Source organism: Cervus elaphus, chromosome 8 (genome assembly GCF_910594005.1).
Source record: "Cervus elaphus chromosome 8, mCerEla1.1, whole genome shotgun sequence".
Taxonomy (NCBI): domain Eukaryota; kingdom Metazoa; phylum Chordata; class Mammalia; order Artiodactyla; family Cervidae; genus Cervus; species Cervus elaphus.
This window is the reverse complement of record NC_057822.1, coordinates 47,819,335-47,840,030: the sequence shown is the minus strand read 5'-3', so window position 1 is coordinate 47,840,030 and position 20,696 is coordinate 47,819,335. Positions and strand designations below refer to the sequence as shown.

Here is a 20,696-nt window from a genome sequence, read left to right as displayed (position 1 = left end):
GAAGACAAGTGGCAACATTCTGACTTCATATATATCAAACATTTAAGTATAGTTTTTCACTTACGCAAATCTAGTATTATGTCTTATTTCTTAAGTTATATTTTGAAAACCTTTGAACATTTTCACTACTACACAGTTCGGAAGAAATCCAAGGTAGGGTGTAATAGCTCACTGGCTGCGTACCTGTGTCCTCCAGGCTAGGCACCCAGTGACGGTTTAGCTGACACTTGAGCATTTTCTGGGTACTAGCTACTGTTGTAGGTACTTGGCATATATCACATGGCTTAATCTTTCAAGAACATATGAGTCAAGTACTAGCAGTCACATCTTGCATATAAGGAAGGTGAGGCACAAAGGGGGTTAAGTAATAACAGGACACTGTGGCTCAGCTGGTGAAGAAGCCGCCTGCAATGCAGGAGACCTGGGTCCAATCCCTGGGTTGGGAAGCTCCCCTGGAGAAGGGAAAGGCTACCCACTCCAGTATTCTGGCTTGGAGAATTCCATGGACTGTATAGGCTATGGAGTTGCAGAGTCGGACACTGAGCAACTTTCACTTTCAGTCTACATTACATTTACATGCTGTCTAAACCGTTACGGCCTCTGCTATTTGTCAGCCCGTTCTAAGCACTTGATAGACATTTCAGATAACTGTGGAAAAGGGAAGGGGTACCTAAAAGTGTCTGACAATTAGGTTATCTAGTATACAATTTATTGATTTTAACAAAGAGGAAACAGAGAACTGGACAAATCACTTGATTTAGGAGCCAGGAGAATTAAGATTTGAACCCAAACAATCCTACACTGGAGTTGATTACCAACTCCTAATCTTGTCTGCCTCTCAGCTACCAGCTATTTTTGCCTCGCAGTCAAATTTATTCTCTAGTTTTGGTTGCTTATAAGCTAGCCTATGATAATGTCTTTTAAAAGTTGTATTCCATATCTGTCTTGTGGAATCAAAGTCTAGATTAAATTGTAAGTGATAACGGAATAATCTCAACTTTTGATAATATCCCCATCAATAAGATAGTATGTGTATTTACATTATATGTTAGTGACATTTTGCTGTATAAGGCTTTTTGTCATATTTAGGTTAAAAAAAGGAATGTGTTATTTTTACAGAACCCAACTGGGCCATCAGTTTCCTACTGTGTGCCAGGCACAGCTAATGTGCACTGCATGTTGTAACCCATAAGCACAGATTTGTTTTAGCAATGAGAGAACTCACAGAGGAAATGAAGAAACTTACTCAAGGCCATGTGGTTGGTAAACTGTAATAGGAATCCAGTCCAAGGTCTATGACTTTCCCATTCGTGATTGTTTTCCCAGGACCCAAGGAAATAAGTACGTTTTGAGATCTAAGATGAGTTTGCAAAACTTATCATTCCCTGAATTACTTGCTATCTTAGAATTTCAGGACTCTGTCCATAACCTAAATCAGAAGGATGGGAGGGTTCTTTTTGTGCCAGAGAAGTTGTCCTTGTCTAGCAGAATTGCTAAGAATCACTTTATAGATTGTGAGATTATATTAAAAGTTAAGAGGGAAAAGAATTTTGGCATGAGAAATTTGGGCCAAAAATCTGGGTATTGGGGATGTGGACCCATGTGTTTTAGAGAGGTACGTTGTCATTTACTTCTTGTTCAACAGGAAAATAGTAAGGAGAAAGGTAAAATAGGTAAAATTCTGACTGGAATTTTAGTGATGGCCTTAGCATTTTTGAGCTCTTGCCAGACACTATTCTAGTGACTTAACATAAAATCCTACTTATCTGTGTAATCATAGCAATACTGTTTGACGTTCTTTGCCTCACAGGTGAAGGATGCAGATAGGTAGAGGAACTTGCTCAATGTAACAAATTTTAAGTCATAGTTTGGAACTGAACTCAGCCTTGTCTGACTTCAAAGTCTGCATTTCACTATTCGACACAAAAAATTTTTTGAAAAATTGAGAATAAAATTACTACAGTGCTATTCTGCTGTGGAAGTTGTTACCATTATCAAGATTATGATTTTTTTTCCTCTATTGCTCCAGAAACTGCTTTACAGAAAGTTCTTATTTTTTAAAATTGACATTATAAAATAACGTATTTTTTCATTTTTTTATTGTAGTGAGAACACTTAGTATGAAGTACACCTTCTTAACAGATTTTTAAGTGTACATTATAATATTGAATAAATGAAACTTTTATGCCCATTGATTAAAAACTCCCCATTTTCCCCTCCCCCTAGTCCCTGGCAACCACTGTTCTATTCTCTGCTTCTACAGCTATTTTAGATACTTCATGTGTGTGGAATACAGTATTTTGTCCTATGATTGGCTTATTTAACTTAGCTTATTGTCCTCAAGGTTCTTTCCATGTTGTCAGATATTTAAAGCTGAATAATAATTCCATTGTATGCAACACCACGTTTTCTCCATTCATACAATAGATGGACATTGAGGCTTCCACAGCTTGGCTATTGTAAACACTGTTACAATTCAGATGAGAGTGCCAATATATCTCTTTGAGATCCTGATTTCAGTTCTTTTAGAAAAATACTCAGAAGTGGGGTTTCTGAATAGAACTATGGTAGTTCTATTTTTAACTTTTTGAGGATCCTCCAAACTGCCACAGTTGGGCACACCATTCTGGTTTACCACCAACATGGATCATAAGGTTTTAGGGGTGTGAATTTATCACATTTGTTTCCTAATTTGATGTGCAGTTTTTGTTTCTAATTAAATCTCATTCTTCTAGTACATTTTTTTTTTGAAATATAAGTCATTGATCCGTTTAGTGTACAGTATATGTGTCTGACTTTTTTTTAACCAATGGTTAACTTTATTGGATTACCCACTCTTCCCCAGCACCACTCCTCTGCCCCCAAATTTGAGATGTCACCTTTATCATACATTAAATTTTTAAATAAACGTATTCCTGGATTTTACAGTCTGATCCATTGATCTCTCTATCCCATCACAGTGTTTTCAATAGAAACTTATGTATTTGTCTGGTCCCTGATAGGGCAGTTCCTCCCTGTATTCCCAATAGTGCACCTACCTGGCTGGGAGCATTTTTAAGCTTCTGGGTAAGGGCTGCCAGATTGCTCTCCAGCATGATACCAGGTCAGGCGTCTTCCAGCAAGTTAATTGCCCTTTTCTCTGCACCCACACCAAAATGGACTTTAGAACTTTTTATTTACGTGAAGTCTATTTAAATGTCTTTTTTTTTTTTTAAACCCTTAAAACAGTGTATGAGAGAGCTCAATCAAACCTAGGCGCTGGATCCTGTGTTGCTTACATAGTCAGTCAGTTCAGTCACTCAGTCGTGTCCAACTCTTTGCGACCCCATGAACCTGGCAGCATGCCAGGCCTCCCTGTCCATCACCAACTCCCAGAGTTTACCCAAACCCATGTCCATCGATGACATGGAGACATGGATGACAGAGTCAGTGATGCCATCCAACCATCTCATCCTCTGTTGTCCCCTTCTCCTGCCCTCAATCTTTCCCAGCATCAGGGTCTTTTCAAATGAGTCAGCTCTTCGCATCAGGTGGCCAAAGGATTGGAGTTTCAGCTTCAGCATCATTCCTTCCAATGAACACCCAGGACTGATCTTTAGGATGGACTGCAGTCCCTTGCAGTCCAAGGGACTCTCAAGAGACTTCTCCAACACCACAGTTCAGTTCACAGTTCATGTCACATCCATACATGACCGCTGGAAAAACCATAGCCTTGACCAGATGGACCTTTGTTGACAAAGTAATGTCTCTGCTTTTTAATGTGCTGTCTAGGTTGGTCATAACTTTCCTTCCAAGGAGTAAGCGTCTTTTAATTTCATGGCTGCAGTCACCATCTGCAGTGATTTTGGAGCCCAGAAAATAGTAGTTATGTGATATTTGACAAATCATCTCAACCTGTCTGGGTTTAAGAATTAACTTTAAAAAAAAAGGGGGGGGGCACTAGATGTTCCTTAACATTTTGAGTCAAGCCTGATTTTTTTTTTCCTTAAACTTTAATTGTATTAATATTTAAAACTAGATATTGTGTTTGTGGGCTTCCCAGGTGTCTCAGTGGTAAAGAATCTGCTTGCCAATGCAAGAGATGTGGGTTCGATCCCTAGGTGGGAGAGATCCCCTGGAGAAGAAAATGGCAACCCACTCCAGTATTCTTGCTCAGATAATCTCATGGACAGAGGAGCCTGGAGGGTTACAGCCCAGGGTTCACAAGAGTCAGACACGACTGAAGTGACTGACCATGTACGCATGCGATGTGTATGTAGGTAAAAATTCAAAAGGATGTACACTGAAAAGAGTCCTTCCCACCCCTGTGCCCTAGCCACCTGGTTCCATCCCTGGAGGCACTGTGTTACAGTTTATATTCTTTCTTTCAGGGGTGTTTTATGTATACATATGTATTTGTGTGTATATACATATGTATCTTGTGCATATGAATATATATATACTTTTCAAAAGTAAAATATTCTGTACACACCAATTGGCACCTTGCTTTTTATTTTTTTTGTATTAACAATTTTCTTTGGAATTAATCTATAAGGTACATATAAAAGTTTCATTCTCCTTATAGCTGTATGATGGTTCATTATATGGATGAACCAAAATTTAAGCATTTCCTATTGACTGATATTTAAATTCTAAACTTATGCTACTAGAAATGCTTCTGAAATAAATAAAATTTTCCATAGATTTTATATCTTTAAGATAAACTGCTGGGCATGAAATTGCTATGTCAAAGGGTCATTGTTACTTAGTTGCTAAGTTGTATCTGACTCTTTTGCAACCCCATGAACTACACAGCCTGCCAGTCTCCTCTGTTCATGGGATTTTCTAGGCAAGAATACTGGAGTGGGTTGTCATTCACTTCTCCAGGGGATCTTCCTGATGCAGTTCTTGAACCTGTTATTCTGCATTGGCAGGCAGATTCTTTACTATTGAGCGGCCTGGGAAGCCCATGTCAACAGTTATGTGAACCTTAATCATATATGCACACTTACACACAAACATCTTCAAGTTGCCCTTCAGAGAAGTTCTACTGATTAATAATCTTACCAGCAATGTATGAGATTGCTGATTTCCTCCCACTCTCAATAATATAGGATGTTATGAAGTTTTTATTTTTCCAAACAAATCATTTTAATTTATCTTTATGGATAAGGGCGAGGACCTCATGTGTTTAAGAGCCATCTCTATTTTCTTCCTGTTAACTGACTATTCCTATTGACTGTTAATATCTGCTGCTCACTTTCCTACTGGGTAACTGGCTTTTTATGATTTGATATCCTTATCATTCAGGAAAATTGGTTCTTTGTGATAAGTTTTTTCCTCCAGTTAATAATTTGATTTTTTTTTTTATGCTTTGAATTTGCAGGAAGTCACTTTGGTATAGCTGAATAAATAAATTTTTCCATTATAGCTTCTAGTTATTATTTCAAACTCTGAAAAGTCTCCAGTAGAAGGTTCTTCCATAGTTTCTTTAAGTATTTTTATGGTTTTTGGTTTTTGTATTTTTTCAATCTTATCTGGAGATTTTCCTGTTATAAGAGATAAGGAATGGATCCAAACCCTCTTTCTTCTTACAAGTTAAGCCTGGTTCTTTAAGACATTAAAATTTAGCCAAACTCTTAAAAACCACTTTTCAGTCTCATTTTGCCTAGAGGTTTGACTTAGAAAAAAATCAGTGGGTACTTACTTATCTGACTTATTTCAAAAGACCAATTTATTATAGTATTTTTAAGTCATTAATTTAATTTTTTTTTAATTTGAAATTTATTTGGCTGTACTGGGTCTTAGTTGCAAGTGCAAAGTCTTAGTTGTGTCATGTGGGATCTAGTTCCCTGACCAGGGATCAAACCCAGGCCCCCGGCATTGAGACTGCAGTCTAAGCCACTGGACCACTAGGGAACTCCCCATTCATTTTTTTGAACATGTGTCAGGCACTGTCTTAGGCACTAGAGATACAGGGATGAATAAAATCAGTTCAGTTCAGTCACTCAGTCATGTCCGACTCTTTGCCACCCCATGGACTGCAGCACGCCAGGCTTCCCTGTCCATCCCCAGCTCTCGGAGCTTACTCAAACTCATGTCCATTGAGTCAGTGATGCCATCCAATCATCTCATTCTCTGTTGTCCCCTTCTCCTGCCTTCAACCTTTCCCAGCATCAGGGTCTTTTCAAATGAGTCACTTCTTCACATCAAGTGGCAAAAGTATTGGAGTTTCAGCTTCGGCCTCAATCCTTCTAATGAATATTCAGGACTGATTTCCTTTAGGATGGACTGGTTGGATCTCCTTGCAGTCCAAGGGACTCTCAAGAGTGTTCTCTAACACCATAGTTCGAAAGCGTCAATTCTTCTGCGCTCAGCTTTCTTTATAGTCCAACTCTCACATCCATACATCACTACTGGAAAAACCATAGCTTTGACTAGACAAAGCTTTGAAGGACCTTTGTTGGCAAAGTAATGTCTCTGCTTTTTAATATGCTGCCTAGGTTGGTCATAGCTTTTCTTCCAAGGAGCTAGCATCTTTTAATTTCATGGCTGTAGTCACCATCTGCAGTGATTTTGGAGTCCCCCAAAATAAAGGCTGTCACTGTTTCTACTGTTTCCCCATCTAATTGCCTTGAAGTGATGGGACCGGATGCCATGATGGTAGTTTTCTGAATGGTTTTTTTTTTTTTTTAGTCTTCTGAATGTTGAGCTTTAAGCCAACTTTTCACTCTCCTCTTTCACTTTCATCAAGAGGCTCTTTAGTTCTTCTTCACTTTCTGCCATAAGCGTGGTGTCAACTGCATATCTGAGGTTATTCATATTTCTCCCTGCAATCTTGATTCCAGCTTGTGCTTCATCCAGCCCAGCGTTTCTCATGATGTAATCTGCAAAGAAATTAAATAAGCAGGGTGACAATATACAGCCTTGATGTACTTCTTTTCCTATTTGGAACCAGTCTGTTGTTCCATGTCCAGTTCTGTTTCTTCCTGATCTGCATAGAGATTTCTCAAGAGGCAGGTCAGGTGGTCTGGTATTTCCATCTCTTTAAGAATCTTCCAGAGTTTCTTGTGAATAAAATGGGCAGAAGTAAACAACTAAACTAATAGCATAATTTTAGAGACTGATGTCATCTAGAAAATAAAGGTAGAAAATGCCCCTAACTTCATGAAAGACATTAGGTGCCCTATTGAAAAAAGGAAATAATTATCTGTTGTGACTTATCTCTTCTGATCATATCTTCCCTTCCTGAAGATTCTGGAACTATTGTATTAGTTATCTATTGCTGCTTAACAAATAATCCCAAACTTACTGGCTTAAAACAACAATATCTCACACAGTATCTGGACATCAGAAATTTGGGATCTGCTTATCCCAAATTTTATGAGGCTACTGTCAGCCAAAGGTTTGACTGGGATCTGCAAGTTATACTTCCAAGATGATTACTCTTGCTGGGAAGTTGATGCTTAGTTTTGGCGGGAGCTTCAGGGGATCCCTTGTGGGCAACTTGCGGACCCTCACACATGGCAGTGTCTTAGCTTACCTGAGGGAGGTGAGCTGAGAGAGCAAGGCCCAAGCCACGGTGTCTCTTACGGCCTAACATCAGGAGTCACACAACATCGTTTTCAGTGTCCTGTTTTGACTAAACAGGCCCGCCCTATTCAGTGTGTGAGAGAACCAGAGGTGTACCTCATTCGGTTCTCTCTCACACTGAGGAGATGATAGTCACTGGGGGACAGCTTGGCAACTGGCTACCACAGTCACTAATTGGTCAAATATTCTAGAGGTAAAAATGAAGTGCTGTGGGAGCTGAGTATCTCACTCATTTGTAGTCAAAATTGTCTTGTTTGAACTTTATAAATTCAAAAAGTTTTGTCTATAACAACTTTTATAAAGAGAAATTAATTTTCAGATAATATGTTAAAAATGTACAAAACTACACACACAACTACTTTTTGTTCAGCTGTGAACATACATCTCCATACTTCACTGCTGCTTCAGTTTTGCTTCGCCTGGAAGGAAACTGCCTCCATGAAATCCCCTCAATAAATGCTACTTCATGGCACATTTCAAGTACTTCATGCACCCGTGAGTGCATCAGCTCTGCTCTTAGGCTGGCTTCCTTCAGGTCAAGACAGTTGATGCAGCCCCAGACTTGACAAGGTTCAGTGGCACAAAAAAGGGACCATCTCTTTTACTGTCTCCTCAAGAGCAAGAAAACCTTTCCCCAAAGTGCTCCATCAGGTATCTTTTCATATCTCCTTAGGCTAAAATGGAGTCAAATGCTCACCCTTTACCCATTGGCTTAGGCCAATAAGGATTTATCCCTTAGCTAAAAATGGGTTTACCTTTCCCTGCTCAAACTGGGAGAGATGGATACCAAGCAAGAGGAAAGTCTCTTTGCAAAGAGCTTATGTCAAGGAGTGTGGATAACAAATAGGCAACCATCAACCAAAGACATTTTGTCTGTAGTATAGTAATTTACATATCCTCCTTTCCTATTCATTTTTAAACTTTCTGAAGAAAGGAGCTTATACATCTTATTCATGGTTCTCAGCTGTTGCTCAGTGCCTAAACACAATGGGCATTCACTATTTTACTTGGATTTTAAAACTCCCCTAGGCGGATTTCATATTGGATAGATGGTTTTGAAATTACTTATGATTTGTTGGACTTATGGAGTATTTTCTTCTAAAACTTTTGAGAGTCTTTAATTAATTTTTGCTGCACTGGGTCTTCATTGCCGCAGACGAGCTTTCTCTAGTTGCGGAGAGCTTCTAGTCACGAGCTTCTCACTGCAGTGGCTTCTCCTGTTGCAAAGTACAGGCTCTAGGGAGCCTGAGCTTCAGCAGTTTCGGCTCGTGTGATCTAGAGCACAGGCTCAGTATTTGTGTTCCACGGGCTTGGTTGCTCCATGGCATGTGAGATCTTCGGAGACCATGGATCAAACCCACGTTCCCTGCATTGCAAGGTGGATTCTTAACCACTGGACCACCAGGGAAGCCTCCAAAAGATCATACTCTTATGAGGCAGAAGGTTTCATTCCCCCCCCCCCCCCCACACACACCCTTTTATTTGACAAACTGTTCAAAGTCTTACAGTCAACAAGGAAGAGAATTTAGATTTCTTGAATCTCAGTCCAGAGTTCTTTTCATTTGTCTATCTTACCTTTAAAAAAAAAGCTACTTCTTTAACCAAAATATTCAAGTAACCTATTTTTACATGTTACTGTTATTACTGATCATGCTCTTTTCTTCTTCCCCCCACTCCCTAAATTAATTGTGGTTATAGAATTATTGTTGTTTGGAGGGCTGCAGGCTTCCAATCTGCAGACTGACAGATTAAATGTCAGATTAAAATGTGAAGGTTAAGAGCTAGAAACATTTCAACCATAAAGACCAAGGTTCTTCCTGTAAACAAGGCCAGAATTGACATCACAATGTAACATAATTAGACTTTTCAAAGAGATGATTATGTATTTTGTTCCTGAATTTAACACCTACTTACCCCCTTTTTCTTTTGTTCTTTTCAGATGGATTGAAACAGTATTTAAGTATTACTAACTCTGGACTTAAGAGAACATTAAGATGAGCCCCTTCAACTATAAATAACTGATATTTACAGCTCAGGGACTACCACACAATCCGGGAAATTATAACCGAATCCTTGGAGTAAGGAAGGTTAGGTTGTCCACAGACCTAAGAATCTGCTCTCTACAGATCCACCCATGTCTCTCTTAGGGTGGCAACATTTAGGGGCTGCTTGTCTTAGATTCTCACTGCATTTATTAAGAGAACTGGTGATTTGCACGGCTGTCTCCGTTGCTAGACTCTAATCAACTTATCGTTAAGGATGGGGCCTTTTTACACTTTGACCTCCGTGCCAAACACACAGTGGGGCGTAATAAACACTTGTTGGATGAATAAATTTTTTGCACTTGTAAGTTAGTGATGGAATTATCCTTTCTCTTGAAAAGTTACCAGTCTCTACGTCTTCCAGAAAGAAGAAATCTTTATTTAAAGGCAAACAGACTTCCCATATTAAATGCTTCTGAACGAAATTCCAAGTCAGGACAGTTATTCAGCTTTGCGCTCATTTTAACCACCCTCTCATCCACTCCTGGCTTCCATCTTTGGAGCCTCTGTTACATGTCTCAGCATTCTTAATACACCTTTACGTGTACTTGATGGGATACCTGATGCTTTTCTCTCTTGGAAATTACCCTACTATATGCACTGTTTACTCATTTAACTGTCTTCCCATTTGATAACCTAAGGCCTCCCTCACCCCAGATCAAACATTTTAAGATTTCCAAGCAGGAACCAAAAAAAAAAAGTTTACCAATACGTCTGTGATTCCATGATTTAAGAGAAAACTTAGAACTTGCAACAAAGGAAAACTGAAATCCTGGGATGTACAACACCCCCCGTCAATGAAGGGGCATTCACGTTCTCCTCCTGCTTCTGACTTGCAAAAAATACAAGCTAATTTTGTCTGCTTAACACACAATACCCGATGTCCCCTCTACCCCAGATAATTGGCATCTGGGTCTCTTATCTACACAAACTTGTCATTGAAAGATCCTTGGCTTTAAAGTTAGCGGATGGCGGCAATACCGTTTTACACTCTAAACCTAAGTCTGACTTGAAATTGGTCGATTTCATGCAGGGTCTGTGTAATTTTCCAAGACTGCTGACCTGTTTTTCACTTTGCACGTCTAGGCACATTTCGGGACAGACTTATGCTTCTCTAGGTATTGGCTTGCACAACCGACAACTGAAACGGTCGCCATTGTGCAAGCTCCGTCCTTACAGTTAACTAACATAAGCCCAAGGAGATGCGCGACGCGTTACGCCGAATTTGCACATTCCCACTTGGGGACGGTGGCTGTCTGCGCTGGCCGGCGGAATCCCCTTCGCTACTCTAGCCCTTGGCAGCCGGTCTCTCCCTCCCTCCCTCCACTTCGCCGCCCGCGAGTCGTCGGCTGTTCCTTCTCTCGGCCCCCTCCCTCCGTCAGCCGGCCCTTTCGGGGACTCCTCCGGTTCCTCCCGCCCTGCCCCGCGCGGGCTCCGGCTGTGCCGTCAGCAGTCGCCCCTCCCCGGCGCCCGGGTCGGGACGCCGCTCCGCCCCGCCCCCCGCGCAGGCAGCCGTCCCCTACATCCGGGTACCGACTCCAGCCGCCCAGACTCTGGCACTATGGTCATGGCGGAGGGGACGGCTGTGCTGAGGCGGAACAGGCCGGGTACCAAGGCTCAGGTACTATCTCTGCACCTTTGGTGGAGGGGGAGGGGCTCTTGGTGCCGAGCAGAGTCGCTCTTTGAAGTGGATACTTCTGAGAGGAGGACGGGCCGGGGCGACCGGCGGACTGGCGGGGGCACTGGTGCCCGGCCTGCTCTTCCGGAGCCTCAGCCCCTCGGTTTGGCTGAGGCGGCGGCGGCCCGCGAGGCCTGCGGAGCTCCGACTGGAGGGTGGGCGTGAGGGGCGCGTGGGGGCGGCCGAGACCGGGGCTGGAAAGCCTGTTAGCAGCGACTGCTTGTTCTCGCTTTTTGCCTGATCTCCAGTGACCAGTGGCTGAGGGGCGCGGCCGGCCAGGTGGAGACCCCTGAGGTTCCGTGAGGGCCGGGGCTTCTAGGGTGGGAGGGGTGTAAACAGCCAACCTTGTCTTGGCTTCCAGTTCCTATCTGGCTTGTGACCTGCCCGACTCCTGACATCCAGCTTGTCTAGCCGGATCCGGGAGTCGATAATTTACTTAATCCTCCTCCTCCTGCTGTTTGCTTTTGACCACTTCTCGCTCTAGCTGTTCTCTGGTCCAGCAAGTTTTCATCATCAGGCTGGGACTTGCTAGATGTCATTCCTTGTGAATTTCTTTGTTATTATGTGTGAAGCATAAGGAAGGAACTGATTATAATTTTATCAACTTTTAGTAGGGCAGTACTTGGGGTGAGTTGGTCCTTATGTCAGTATTGATTCTTGGGATTTGCAAAAGACGGAGTGCTTTTCACATTCTTTAAAAAAATCAAATAGGGTAGTTAGACCTCATCTGATCAACCTGCCAAGTGAAATGGCTTGCAATTGGGTATATGCTCCAAAATCAGAAGAGATGTTATTATGTGATTTTAAAGAAAAAGAGGTTAAGTGTATGTGTGGGGTGGCGAGCAGGGTAGGAGACCAGATGCAATCTTGGAGCTGCTCTACTACCTTATGCCAGAGAATAGATTTTTAATGCCTTGCACAGAATTTGGGAAAGGGTGTGCTTTCAAAGGAAACTTTTAGACCCAGGCACCTTCCCAGATCCATGTTACAGATAAGGAAACTGAAGCCCAGAAATTAGACTGCTTTTGCTAAAGGTTACAGTCTTCATATTCGATTCGTACTTAGTTCACTAGTGACCTTTTCTTTTTCATAAATTGCTTCTAATACTGAATTTTAGAGAGTTCAGTTTGAAAACCTTTTGTTTTTATAGTCATGTTTTATTGTGTCAGTTTTATTGGCAGTTTTATAGTCATTCTACTTGGAATTTGCATATTATTTATGCTTTTTACTGTTTCCAAAATTTCTTTCTTTATAAATGATCTTTTCTCAGATGCTGTTAATTATTCTGTGGAAACATTATTTCTGATCCTTTTAAATGATCAACTTTTATATTTTTGTATTTAGAAGTGAATTTTTTGTACTCACATAAGAATCATCCATTTTTACTGATTCAAAAGTTCTTAATTTTGAAAGGTTAGAGAATCATAGATTTTAATTCAGTATTGTAACACACCTATTTGCTATGTTATGAGTAAGTCACATATAGAAAGCTCCTTGGCTTTTTCCCACATAGTCATAGATCAAAGTTGTTAAATAAAATGTAATAGAAAAGGTTAGGATTTTTAAAAAAGGACTACTTAAGCAGCATTCTGCCTATCCTTTGTATATCACACTGATTTCCTTCAGTGAAATGGGTCTACTCTAAAATGATATATTTAGAATTAGAGTAGATAGAGTATCTTTCTACTTTTTTTTTTAGTTGGTTAGGTTGGGTTATAGGCACATAGTTGTTTTTCAATAAATGTTTTACTGAATTAGATGAGAATGTTCATTAAGCTGGATTTTTGGCTCTTTTAAGTGTTTTAGGTATGAGGCAAACATTTAATTCTCAATTAACTTTTTACATCTTTACATCGTTTCTGTGTTTTACTATATGTGTTTTCTAATATTTTAAAAACAGAACACAAACTTATTGATTTTTTTAAAAAATGAAAAAATTTGCAAAGTGTATTAATAGAAACATTTTTCACTACAAATCAGGGAGAATTTTAAAACTACTTTCTAATAATATGTAGATAATATCTAGCAAGAGACATCCTAAAACAATTTCCAGAAAGTTGTTTTTATTTCTTGACTTTTAAAATAAATTTAGTTCATTTTCACACAGAATAGGAAAAATATTCAGAATAGAAAAAGAAAAGATATGAAATGTTTAAGACACTTAAATGGTATACCATACCCATCACGTACTCTCAGAACTAAGACATTACTAATATAGTTAAATCCTTCTGTATCACATTCTTCTGTCTTCTACCCACTCCTGGTCAGTAATGGTGATTATCATTCCTTTTTTTTTTTCTTTAAACTTTTTACTGTTACATGCATTATATTTATAAATATGTTTTGCAATTAAATTTTTATTAATGTGGTACCAAACACTGTATTCTTCAGGTTGCTCCAATTTTTAGAGACTTACTAACATTGACTTGATGCAGGGTTGTAGATTTTTGGTTTACTACTACCTTTTCCCAGACATTTATTGAGTACCTACAATGTGTCAGGCATTAAGTGCCTACAGAAGATAGATAGGTAAACTGCTGAAAAAGCCGTCAGATGGAAAGAGTCTTAACACTAGTGAATGTCTGTGAACTGGGCTATCTGTAGAGCAGTTCAGAACCAGTACAAGGTGACCCATAAAAATATCCCCCTTAAAAGAAGATTGTGTGAATTTTCCTGGTAGTCCAGTGGTTAAGAATCTGGCTGCCGGGCTTCCCTGGTGTCTCAGTGGTGAAGGGTCCACTTGCTAATAGATGGAGGAGACACAGATTCCATCCTGGATTCAGGAGAATCCCACATGCTTAAGAGCAACTAAGCCCACATGCCACAACTATGGAACCTGTGTGCTAGAGGCCCAGGATCTGCAACTCCTGAACTCACCTGTGGCAACTACTGAAACCCGTGCTCCTTGGAGCCCATGCTCTGCAACAAGAGAAGCCACAGCAGTGAGAAGCCTGCACACCGTCACTAGAGAGTAGCCCCTGCTTAGAAACAGCCTGAGAGCAGCAGCGAAGACCCAGCACAACCAAAACATAAACAAATGTTTTAAAAAGTAGCTTGTTCTTGTTAAATGATTCGTTTTTGATGGTGCTCACATTTTGATTTAGAAATTTAAAACATCCTTTGCAATTAGAATTGTAATTTATAATATCTGTCTTAAATAATACTTAATGGAGTAGTAACTGCTGCTTATTCTAGCTATTCTCTTTGGGTAAAAGCTGATGAATTTTTTTTACTGCCTGGACTTTTTTTTCATTAGAAGTTTTGGAAAAATATTTAACCATCACAAACAAAATTGTGCTGGACTTATCAATTAATAACACATGAAAGGTTTATGAGAGCCATATTTGAAGGATCTATGGTTGAGAAAACTGTAACTTAGAGTTCAGTTAAATAAAATCTTGGTGTTCATTTAAAACATTGAATAAAGTGTGTTTAATTTACTTACTAATAATCACATTGTTTAAAATATGAGAACTTTTCTTCTCCCCTGATATAACTTTGGATCTTTGTTAGGAATTGAAGTTAATCATAATAGTATTGCATCTTCTTTGTAACTTTGTATATGCTTTAACCGTGACATTTTTTCTTACAGGATTTCTATAATTGGCCTGATGAATCCTTTGATGAAATGGACAGTACCCTTGCTGTTCAGCAGGTAATGATAATAGTTTCTTTTGCAACTCCAGTAACCTGAGCATTGTATCTCCTTTGGCACAGTTAAGTATTCCTGTATCTTTTAGCACAAACCAGAATCCCTGGAATTATTGGGATGCCTGCTTAAAACTTTTATGAAACCTCATTTTGTTTTAAGATGGCATATTAAACTATCATCAAACTTAAATACATTTTATTATCTATTAATATATACCAAATTAAGGTATAAAATTTGATTTTAGAATGAATTTAATTCACAAATAATTGAATGCTTAAGTGGAATAATGTGAGTATAAAGAAGTAGCATACTCATTATTCATTTGGTGATTGAACATTAGAGAACATGCTTGGCTTGCAGGATCTTAGTTCCCTGACCAGGGATTGAACCTTGGGCCCTGGTAGTAAGACCACCAAGTCCTAACCACCAAGTCCTAACCTCTCACCAGGGGACTGCCAGGGAATTCCCATAGTTACTACTACTTCTTTTGTCTCCCTCCAATATATTTGAAAGTTTGTTTCCACTACCAAATAGCTCCCTAAGATAAGACTGTGATTATTGAGGGGGTGATAGCATGTTTGGTTTGAAAAACCCCTCAGGAGATTTTTAAGCATTTTTACTGAGAACCATATTGTATACTATGTTGAGTTTTTAAAAAAAAAAAAAAAAAGTGGTTCTTCCCAAATGAATAAAATCTGGAAACTGGGAGAAAAAAGTTTCTATAGCTAATTCTTAAAAATCACATTAAAGGGTTAATAAAAGGATGACTGAAATTGGCTGTGCTAGTATATTAGTCAAGGCTGTTTGATTTTGATAGCTAGATAGTTAAAGTAGATAGCTATTTGGATTTATTGTGTTGTTTAAAAATATTGGAAAACAAAATAAAAACACAGTTGAATTCTTTGAGCAGTAAAAATTTGTCAGGGATTTCCCTGGTGATCTAGTGGTTAGGACTCTGCTTCCACTGCAGAGGGCATGGGTTTGATCCCTAGTCAGGGAACTAAGATCTTCAGAGCCGTGCTGTGAAGCCCCTGGCCCCAAACATTTAATAATCTTAACAGAAACATTAAAAACCTTTAGAATGGATCCAGTATAGTGTTTAGATACTTAGCACAGGGAATAGAAGAGTACTGATGATTGAAGGGCTTTGCTCATTGCCTTTTAAGAATGTATTGTTTAAAAAAAAAAGAATGTATTGTTCAATGAACAAATATTTAATAGGTTAGTAAAGAGGCCTTGTGGAAGATTTAGAAATAAAATCTGGAGTTCTGTGCATGGAAATTGGTGAAAATTAAGAGGAAAAATGTGCAGATATTTTTCTCTTTAAAAGTAGAGTTTTGTTCTGATGCTATGCTGAATTTGCTTATTAGTCCTAATAGCAATTTTTTTGTGAAATCTTTTGGGTTTCTACATATGAGATTATTTCATTTGAAAACTGCTTGTTCCTTTCCAATATAGATGCCTTTTATTTCTTTTTCTTGCCTAATTACTCTGGCTGGAATTTCAAATACTGTTTTGAATGGAAGTGGCAACAGCAGGCATCCTTATCTTATTTCTGATCTTAATGGAAAGCTTTCAGTCTCTTCCACATTAAGTATGATGTTTGCTGTGTGTTTTCATATTTGGCCTTCATTATGTTGAGTTAGTTTCATCTTATTTTAAATTTGTTAGTGTTTTTATCTTAAAAAGATGTTGAATTTTGTCAAATGCCTTTTCTGCACCAATTGAGATCATTGTGTTGTGTTTCCCCCCCTCCATTCTGTTAACATGGTGTGTTGTATTGATCAGTTTTTGTATGTTGAACCATCCTTCCATTCAAGGAATAAATCTCATTTGATTATGGTGTATAATCATTTGAATTTGCTGCTGAATTTGCTAGGATTTTTGCATCAATGTTCACAAGGGATATTGTTATTTTAGTTTTCTTAGGGTATCTTAATTTGGCTTTGGTATCAGGAATGCTGCTGTAATGGAGTTAGGAAGTATGCTGTTGTCTTCAATTTTTTTTGAAAGACTTTGAGAAGGATTGGTGTTAGTTCTTTTAATATTTAGTAAAATTCACCAGTGAAGCTGTTAGGTCCAGGGCTTTTCTTTGGTTGCACAACACGGTAAATACAAGAAAGCCATAGAACTGCATACTTAAAAATGACTATCCTTTCCACATTGAATGGTTTTTGACACTCTTCTCAAAAATAATTTAACTTTACATGAGGGTTTATTTCTAGTTCTTCTGTTCAGTTCCATTGGTCTATAAGTCTACGCTTATGTCAGTACTAGACTTTTTTTAATGGCAACACCTACTTTAACTTAGGCTGCACCGGCTCTTTGTTGCGGCTCACAGGATCTTGTTTGCAGTATGCACAATAGTTAGGGCGTGAGAACTCTTAGTTGCGGCATGTGGGATCTAGTTCTCTGGTCAGGGATGGAACTTGGTTCCCCTGCACTGGGAGAGCAGAGTCTTAGCCACTGGATCTCTAGGGAAGTCCACTGTTTTGATTATTGTAGCTTTGTAGTAAGTCTTGAAATTGGGAAGTATGCATCCTTCAATTTATGTTTTCAAGATTCTTTGACTATTTGGTGCCCCTTGGAATTACATATAAATTTGAGAATCAGCTTTTCCATTCTTGTGGAAAGACCTGGAATTCTGGTAGAGATTGCACAGAATCTGTAGATTGCTTTAGGTAATATTGATAACAATATTAAGTCTACCTATAGATGTAAGATAGCTTTCATTTAGGTCTAATTTTAACAATGTTTTGTAATTTTCAGTATGCAAGTATTTAATCTTCTGATTTAAATTAGTTCTTTCATATTTTATTCTTTCAAGTACTGTTGTAGATAGAGTTGCTTTCTTTTTTTCCTCTTATGTTTTATTGAAGTAAATAGTTGATTTACAATGTTCAGGGGTACAACAAAGTGATTCAGTCATATGTAGGTGTGGATATATATAGGAGTTGCTTTCTTTTTTTTTTCTTTCTTTTAATTTTATTTATTTTTCCTGTGCTGGGTCTCCTTTGCCGGGTGGGCCTTTTCTGTAGCTGCAGAGAGTGGGGGTGGTTGCTATGCATGGGCTTCTCTTGCTGTGGCTTCTCTTGCTGTGGAGCACAGGCTTTTAAGGTACTCGGCTTCAGTACTTGCTGCGTGAGGGCTGAGTAGTTGTGGTTCAGTTGTTCCACAGCATGTGGAATCTTCCCAGATCAGGGATCGAACCTGTGTCTCCTGCATTGGTGGGCAGATTCTTTACCACTGAGCCATCTGGGAAGCTCCAGGAGCTGCTTTCTTAATTTTCTTTTTGAATTGTTCATTGAAGGTATACGCAACTGATATATATTTTGTTGTCGACGTTGTTGTTGTTTTTGGTTGCTCTGGGTCTTTGTTGCAACATGCAGGCTTTCTCTGAGTTAATAATGCATGCTCGGTAATTGTGGTGCATGGGCTTAGTTGTTCCAAGGCATGTGGACTCTTTCTGGACTGGGGCTGGAACCCATGTCCCCTGCATTGACAGGTGGATTCCTATCCACTATACCACCAGGGAAGTCTGAAACACAACTTATTTTTTATATTGATCTTGTATTCTGCTACTTCGTTGAATTCATTTATTAGCTTTATGAGCTTTCCTGTGGATTCTTTGGGGTTTCTGTGTATAGGATCATGTCATCTGTGCCTTTTATTTATTTATTTATTTTCTGTTTAATTTTTCTGGCTAGAATTTAAGTACAGTGTTGAATAACAATGGTGAAAGCAGGCATTCTTGTCTCATTTCTGGATTTTTTTTTTGGCCTTGTGGGATCTTAGTTCCCTGATCAGGGATTGAACTCTGTCCCTCAGCAGTGAAAGTGTGTAGTGTCCTAACCACTGGACTACCTAGGAATTCCCTCATGTTTAATTTTAGAGCAAGGGAAACCTATCAGTTTTTCACCATCAAGTATGACGTTGCCTGTGGATTTTTATAAAAGCCCTTCATCATATTGTGGAACTTCTCTCCTATACCTGATTTTCTGTATTTTTATTATGAAGGATGTTGGATTTTGTCAGATGCCTTTTCTGCATTAATTGAAATGACTGTGTGTTTTTTCCCTTTTAATATTAATGTAGTGTATTATATTGGTTAATTTTTTTTTTAATGTTGAACTACCTTTCATTCCTTGCAGCTTTCTTTTGATTTGTTTGTATGGTGTATTTTTTTGAAGTAAGTTTCTTGTAAACAGTATAATTGGGTTATATTTCTCTGTTCTTTCTGACAATCCTTGTCTTTTAATTAGTATATTTAGGCCTTTTAATCTCAATATAGGCTTCCTTGGTGGCTCAGAATCCACGTGCCAATGCAAGAGACATGAGTAGAATCAGTCCCTGGGTTGGGAAGATTCTCTGGAGAAGGAAATGGCAGCCCATTCCAGTTTTCTTGCTTTGGACATTCCATGGATAGAGGAACCTGGTAGGCTACAGTCCATGGGGTTGTCAAGAATCAAACACAACTGAGCAACTAAAGCAAAAACAGTGTTAATGTAGTTATTGATAGATATGTTTAGATTTAAAATTATCATTTTGTTACTTTTCCTTTGTTTGTTTCCTCTTTTTGTTTCCCCTTTTCTGCCTTTTTAAGAGTTATTTGAGCATATTCTGTTTTACTCTAGTTTTTGCTATGTTTCATATAATTTTTTGATGATTGTTCTAGAAATTACTAAGTACATGCTTAACTTTTTCACAATCTATTTAGAGTCGGTATTTTACTGCTTTGATTGAAATGCAAAAACTATCTTTTTATTTAGACCTCTTTACCTTCTTCCTTTATACTATAGAAGTCTACATTACATCTTTTAATATATACCTTGAAAACCCTATTGGAGAATGTTGCATATTTTGCTTTCATCTGCCAAATATATTTTAAAGACCAGAGGAAAATAGTCTAATATATATTTATACCCAGAGATCTATAATTGCTGTTGCTCTTGATATTCTAAGTTTCTTTCTGGTATTATTTTTTTCCTTCTGTCTGAAGAACTTCCTTTAGCAATTCTTTTAGAGCCATCTGCTGGCTAAGAATTCTCCTTAGTTTTCTTTCCTCTGAGAGTATCTGTGTCTTTATTCTTGAAGGGGATTTTTGCTAGATACAGAATTCTGAGTTGACTGTGCTTTTCTTTCAGCACTTCAAAAGTATTGTGCCGTTTCTTCCTGTCATCTGTGGTTTCTGATGAGAAAGCTGCACTCATTTGAATTCTTATTCTAAGGTCATGTCTTTTCCCCCTGGCTTCTTTATCTTTTTTTAATTTAATTTAATTTTTTTTAACTGAAGGATATTTGCTTTACAGAATTTTGTGGTTTTCTGTCATGCATCAAGAATCAGCCGTAGGCACACCCATGCCCACTCCCTCCTGAGCCTCCCTCCCATCTCCCTCCCCTCCCCACCCTTCTAGATTGTCACAGAACCCCTGTTTGAGTTCCCTGAGTCATACGGCAAATTCCCATTAGCTGTCTATTTTACACATGGTGTTACAAATTTCCATGTTACTGTCTCCATACATCTCGTCCTCTCCCTTCTCCCCTCCCCCTGCGTCCCTAGGTCTGTTTTCTGGCTGTTTCTCCATTGCTGCCCTGAAAATAAATCCCTCAGCACCATCTTTTTAGATTCCATATATATGAGTCAGTAGGTTATGTTTATTTCTATAATTTATTTATTTCTCTTTCTGACTTACTTCACTCGTACAACAGGCTCTAGGTTGATCCACCTCAGTAGAACTGACTCAAATGTGCT

General features: G+C 38.8%; 1 protein-coding gene across 1 annotated transcript in view; it reads left to right on the top strand.

Moving 5' to 3' along the window:
* The first annotated feature begins 11,098 nt into the window (after nt 1–11,098).
* Nucleotides 11,099–20,696, top strand: part of MOB4 (MOB family member 4, phocein) — a 28,496-nt gene continuing 18,898 nt past the window's right edge. Inside the window, exons 1-2 of the mRNA XM_043910494.1 lie at nt 11,099–11,235; nt 14,885–14,947. Coding sequence (XP_043766429.1) covers nt 11,176–11,235; nt 14,885–14,947 — 123 coding nt within the window. The 5' untranslated portion in view covers nt 11,099–11,175. The remainder of the gene's footprint in view (nt 11,236–14,884; nt 14,948–20,696) is intronic.